The sequence below is a fragment of the Leuresthes tenuis genome, unplaced genomic scaffold (genome assembly GCF_036924035.1).
Source record: "Leuresthes tenuis unplaced genomic scaffold, fLeuTen1.0.hap1 SCAF_22, whole genome shotgun sequence".
Taxonomy (NCBI): Eukaryota; Metazoa; Chordata; class Actinopteri; order Atheriniformes; family Atherinopsidae; genus Leuresthes; species Leuresthes tenuis.
Genome location: NW_027325376.1, coordinates 25,012,770 through 25,019,430, shown reverse-complemented (window position 1 = coordinate 25,019,430; position 6,661 = coordinate 25,012,770). Strand labels below are relative to the sequence as shown.

Sequence of the window (6,661 nt, the reverse complement as noted above, 5' to 3'; positions counted from 1 at the left end):
AAAGCATTATTTCTCTGAACGTATTTCACATTTCACCAGTAATTTTCACATTGTATCGCTGTTATAAATAACAATAAGGTATTTAAAGTTTAAAACACGTGTTGGCTCCCGAGAGGGCACTTTAGCATGCGTTTTTCAACAATTGGGCCTGAAGCCCCATCCTCATAAATCATAATACAGAGAGATTATGATTTTATTTTGAAAGCTGCTATTAAACATAAAAACTGCAATCCCTTTATATGCGCAAACAGCAAAATAAAGCGAGGACTGGTTTGACTGCAGTCAATTAATACATTTCAGCGCCTTTTAGGCAATTTATCTCGGGATTACCTTTCCTTGTACAGTCCAAGAAAAATAGTAATTAATCCCAGCAAAGAAATTAAAAATAATGTATTCAAGTAGGCATTAACAAGCGAAAGCGTAATAAAGCCTAATATTGACATGATCTTATATTTGTCGCATGTCACCAAATGATAGAAAATTTTATCTGAGGAAGCAGCTGTGGCCACATGAGAACGTGCACTTCTCAACAATGTCGTTAGGTGGCGACAAAGACCTACCAACAAATAGACAACCACGTTTTCCCTCGACCTGCGCTGAGATTTATTTTGTGGAAGTTTTATGCAAGTATTCTCTGGTTAACTACATCCAGATGATTTCGCTTACTCTCAGTGTCCTGGGAAGATAACCGTTAACCATACAAATTGAATTCCGGTAGACGATTTCAGTTCTTTCATCGACGGTGTGATCCTTTTTCTGTTTCCCCCTTTTTAATTGTTATTCCGTGTGCTTGTAAGCCAACAGATATATTAACTAAACAATATAGTTTTGTTTTCAACTAATATTTTTTGGGGGAGGGGAAGTTTTGATGAAAAGAGCTTTATTTACAGGAAAAGCCCACGTTTCCGGTGTTCGTGCAAAACTATGCAATTGACACAAGTCTCCAGTGTGTGACACTCCTCTCAGCATGGAAAACACACTTTAGTGCAAGCTCTAACATAAACCGCACAGAACTTCAACCTCGGATTATGGATTCCTCTACAAACAGTTTGGGTGAGTAAGCAACGAGAGCCATTGTGTTTGTTCAGTGATTTTACGCAAACTGTGTGTTCCGCCACAGAACTCATGTCGTTCTGGGAGGAACACTCTCATTCTACCCTAAAAGAACGGAACTATTTTTTCACTTTTCGGGTAACACACAGACAGCATGACCTGCATCACTTTCTAAATGTTTGATTCGTTCTGCTGTGGTGTTGCACAGCTGCTGAAATGTTTTTCTAGATGCAGTTTTACAAGCATTGCTACCGCATTCTTTTCTGTATTTTGATGGAGGATGATAGTGGGGAAAACAGGCGGGCTCATACAGATTCAAATCAAGTTCAGTAGTGCTCGGTCCACTTGACCTTGATTGAAGTTTAATAATAATTCTTAAAAGGAATTAGAAAAAAACATTCTACCTTTTAGCAAAGATCAGATAGGGTTACTGCAGCGTGTAGAGGAAGGTGACAGCAGCACTTGTGCGTAGGTGTGTGGAAGAGTGGTGTCTTCGGTGGAGTGCGAACTCTTAACTTCATACAGTCTTTGTTTTTGCACACGGGGTCTCGCCAATTTTGTGGTGTGAATCCAGTATTTTCTTTGCGCAATACTTCGTGTCGTGGCCTGGTGACAGAGAAGCGCGTTTGGTGCTTCTGATTAGTTGCACGGTATGTGTTCGTTTTCAGGATTCAGTGTAAATGAACTGGTCCCCCACATAGTTGTTAGATTCAATAAAACGCGTTAGTTTGGCAAATTACGAAAACGTACAGTGAACAGTGGCTTTGAACTGTTTGTTCATTTTTATATGCACAAGCAACAGGAAAACAAATAGGTGCATTTCTTGCTGTCAAAAGTTGACTTGACATTTTGCAAGCTGCAACCATGAGTGGTCGAGCTCCACCCATTACGCCCCCACAATTCTCTTCAAAGAGGCTACAACACTGACACACAATGCTACTTTTGTTGCACACGTGCAGGCCCTGCTACCCCCCCTGATGGAGGTGCTGATGTTGGGTTTATTTGCCTTGTAAAGGCACAGGGGAACAATAAATGTTACATGGATTAGTTCGCCAACATCTGCAGGCAAGATTGCTTTGGCTCTTTGTTGGAGGAAAGTAAAAGTTTAACCAATACTGTGTGTAGTTTGCAGCTCATCTCAGTGAAGCTGAGTGTTTGTAGCAGTGATAATCTGGTATTTTATTTCACAAAATGATGGTGATTACTTACCTTGTGGTTGTATGAGTACATGGCAGATGTGTTGTACAAGGATGCTTTGTATCACTGTCAGCTGACTGTCTCACACTGTATCATGAGTTAGAAGATGTTGTGGTTGGCAATATCAAGCAGATACCATCCATTTTCTCCACCCAAACTACCCTAAATGCAAAAAAAGAAAAAGAAACTGCTCTGTTGAATCCTAATAAAAGAAAAAGCAAGTGATTTAATTTGAATATCTTATGTATCTGAAAATGTATAAATGTAAATATAGAATATATCATTGTTTGAAGTCAACCCATATGCTTTTGGTTTTCCCATGGCAGATTTCAGAAATCAGGGCAGCTCATGGCCTATGTATAATGGTGATTTTTATATATGTGAGTCTTAGATGGGAAGGGCTCACCCCTCTGGGACAGACTGTGTGGAAAAAGAGGTAAAAAATTGAATGTTTCACAATATTAAATTACATTAACTTGGAGGTGTCAAGTTTGAAGCTCATGATTTGTTTCTATTAAGATACACGTTAACAATTAAATGCATCTAACGTATCAATGACAAGCAGCAGTTGTTTTTTTTTTTTAACTTGCTCTTCTTTGTTGCCTCGATAAATTTATGGTAAAACTCTGTCATGCAGCATGAAAAACTAAATGAAAAATTGAGACAATGGGGCAATATTTAGGTGGGCGATACATATCAAAGATGCGTCCATGTAACAACCAGAACTACTAGGATAAAAGGTTTCCCAGCAGAACACTCTTAAGCATGGATAGATGTACAGTTGAGTTACAGCTCGACTGAGCCATTTAATTAGACCACCGTCGCAGTTTACATGCACAGAAGGGGAACCCTTCCCAAAGTATGTCTCATGCCACAGTGCTTTGGACTATGTCAAGACACATTCAAGACTTTCTGTTTCTTCCGTTTTCCTCTGTCAGAAATCATTGCGCATGTAAGTATATCCAAATTTACTGCACAGACATGGTCTATAAGTCACTTTAATGGTGATACTATCAGATGTTGTGGTTTTTTAGAGCAGAATGACAGTCTGGCAATGCTTTAAGCAATCACTTGACATGTAGTTTTAATTGTCTGATTTTCAGTCACTATATTTAATGTGTTTACCTGTCTGACTAAAGAAACTGAAAAATATGTGAATGAGAACAGCTTTATTGGGAACTTGGTAGTAAGTATAATATACACTTATAAATATAAATATAAAACTTTGGATAATGCGCAGAGCACCTAGGCCCATTTGAGTCATATGGGCCATATTGTAATAAAATCAGTATTATTACTTATCAGTTATAACAATCAAATTGTTTAAAGGTAAATCTGCTACAGTGCTATCAGAAGTGTTAGAAATGCTGATAGCTGTAATCTATATTTTCTGGAATTCTTGTGAACAACTTAACTCAAAGGGTTTAATTTGAGGCATAATTTGTTCAGACATCAGCAGAAAGCTGGATCAGCAAATGGCAGCGAATGTTCTTCTACTATAAGGTTTCAGAGGAGAAGGCATGCTGTTTTGCTGGAATCTGGTGGGATATAGCCTCTTTTTGTCTCACAGAACAATATATTAAACATCAGTACTCTTTTGGTACCGACTGAAATATGTCTGTAAAGTGTCAATACTTTGAAGTAAAAAATGCTATAACTGAATGTGTGTCTGGATTTGTAGATTTTGTTTAGTGGGTAATCGCTGAAAATGAATATTTGTCATTTTGGAGTGTTTTACTTAGACAAAGCCGCTGTGTGACTGTTAACATCAAATATTAATATATAAGAATGACGGCATTTAAGAACTGTCCGTACATTAATCATTAAAGTGAAAAACTTAGGTTATTAGATCAGCTCTCATCTCTTAGTGAGATTGTCATGATGCGGAGATTTATGTTCCACCAGCATTCATCAGAATGAATAGCTCCCTTGTTATCTATACATTTAGTGTATTCAGAGCAAGCACTGTGTCGTTTAATTTTTGTCACAGCTTCAATCAGATGAGATTTGACTTTATTTTTCACAGAAGTCCTCATTCAGAAGGGCTGGATTATCCTGTTTTTGGGACCCTGTGATGGATGTAACACTTTGATGTAACATTTAACTTGATTTTGACTCTGATAAGAAAAATGCACAACGTGAGTACTGTGTGAGGTGAAATAAGCATTTTAAGCTACATTTGATGCAGGGCTGGTAAGAAGCTTTTAGGTGGCCAACAGCCAAGAAATGAATTATCTTATAATATTGGTAAAAATGCCCTCAGTTGCTGCAACTGTGGTTCATCTCATGTTCATAACAAGCTTGACCTTCAGTGACTTCTCTCTTTCCTCATGTGTCCTGTTTTACTGCACTGCCGCCATCTAAATTGGCAACCAATGGCCGAAAAAAAGGAAAAAAAGGATGGAGATTTAGAAATGAAGTTCAAGATTTGTTTAATTCTTATCCAGAGTTCTGCTTTCACAGAACACAAGAACTTGGTGGACAGCAACATCAAGTTCACAAGAGAAGATGCAAAGCTGCCTTTTTTTCCCACTGTAATATGTACATTGAAGAGGATGGCCGTGCGGACACTGAGGTTTACAGGAAAGCCACACATACAGACCAGTACCGGCTTTTTGACTCCATCCACTAGAACACAAACTGACTGTCATCAGAACACTACATCACCAGGCTGAGCCTTCTGTCCATCCTCTCTGTTGATTTCGTGCATGTTTCAGTACTATTTTTGAGAGACCTTGCTGAAGCGTACCCAAATGGAGCAGTACCAGGAAATCATGGCAGCAGTTTAGCGCAGTATAGCTCATGTGCCACAAGCGAACAAAGAAAAAGGAGACAAAAACACAAATGGTTTTTGAAGAGAGGCTGGGTGAATGTGTATGGAACTACAAACACATCTATGATCATACCTTTCCTGGGCATAGGGACAGAGAACTCCTAAAGAACAGTTGGGAGGAGATGGGACCTGAATTGGGTGTGACTCTGAAGGCAGCAGAGAAACTGAGAAGTGAACTCTGAACTACTTTCTGGTTGATGTATTGCCCAGCAACTATGCCAACCTAAAGCATGCATGGAAGTATGTGGACAGTGATGCTTGACAATGTTTGAAATGGACGTACCTATGTACTTATGTAAAGAGAGCTTAAATGAGCCTTAACGCTGAGGAAAAGCAAAAGGAACATCAGCACTCCAAGAAAGCTCCTCTAACCAGTGAATATCCCAACTGGGCCATGGTCAAATCAGCAAAGACATCTGGACCAAACAACACTGTTAGGGAAACCAAGAAGAACAGAATCAAATATATTGTAATTCCAAATGTGGCAGGAGTCTCTGAGAAACTTAGATGGATCTTCTCCGAACATGACATTCCAGTGCACTTCAAACCCAAGAACACCCTGAGACAGAGACTGGTTCACCCAAAGGACAAAACACCCAAACACAAACGGAGTGGTGTTGTGTATGCAGAGCAGTGAAGAGTGTGCGGACCTCCATATAGGAGAGACCCAAAAACAGCTCCACAAGTGCATGGCACAACATATGAGAGCCGGCTCTTCATTCTGGACAAAGAAGACATATGGTTTGATAGAGAAGTAAAGGAAGCCATCTATATTAAACTGGAAAGGACATCTTTGAGTAGAGGAGGTGGTCTCAGGTATCACCTTCCCAGCACCTACAATGCAGCATTGTCTCCATTCACACCTTGGATGCTGTGACCAAAACTCACCCTTTCAGGCAGGAAGACAATTTATAGGCGAGAATGACTTAAACGGCATGCACATTGGTCAGAGGGTTCAATTACACATGTGACTGTAACGACCGTTTCTGCTTCTAAACTGACACTCCCAAACATCTAGTTTAGAACTTAAGAAGCCTTTCAAATGAGAGGTGAAACATCTTCAAGATCCAAGAAGAAGTCCCTTATTCAAGCTCTGAGAGGCATCACTTGAAGGCAACTAGGGCTGTCTTAATATCAGATTTTCACTATTCGACCAAACAAATTAACAGTATTATCGCTGTATCTATAGAAAATTGTTTTAGAAAATTATAATTCTAGCATTTTACTTCAATTTTTTTGTTTGCCCAATTTCAACATATCAATAATGTGGAGAGAGGTGTAGATTTTTTTTAAAAGCGGAACTACAACAGTGTATAGAAAAACTAAAGCACTGTAGTAGGTAGTGAAAAGTGCAAACAAGTAAACCATCAACAAAAGTACTACAAGGTTCAATCATCAGTATAATTTTAAATGAAATAATATCCATTGTGTGAAGCATACTTAGGAAAAACTGTCATCAACTCTTTAAATCTTCAAATTATTATCAATGACTTCATGATGGCTTCATCCTGCCATGCAATACAAATGTCTGTCTATTTTCTTTTATTATTTATTTAACAGCATTGACTGATATATTAA

At 38.7% G+C, this 6,661-nt stretch overlaps 1 protein-coding gene across 3 annotated transcripts in view; it reads left to right on the top strand.

The window, feature by feature from the left end:
* Positions 1-653: 653 nt before the first annotated feature.
* eml3 (EMAP like 3) overlaps positions 654-6,661 on the top strand; it is a 74,887-nt gene continuing 68,879 nt past the window's right edge. For 2 of the 3 annotated variants that reach the window (XM_072375798.1, XM_072375799.1), the window contains exon 1: positions 654-1,053. In XM_072375798.1, the coding sequence (XP_072231899.1) occupies positions 1,029-1,053 (25 nt within the window). In that variant the 5' untranslated portion in view covers positions 654-1,028. The remainder of the gene's footprint in view (positions 1,054-6,661) is intronic. The other variant, XM_072375800.1, reaches the window with a different exon arrangement.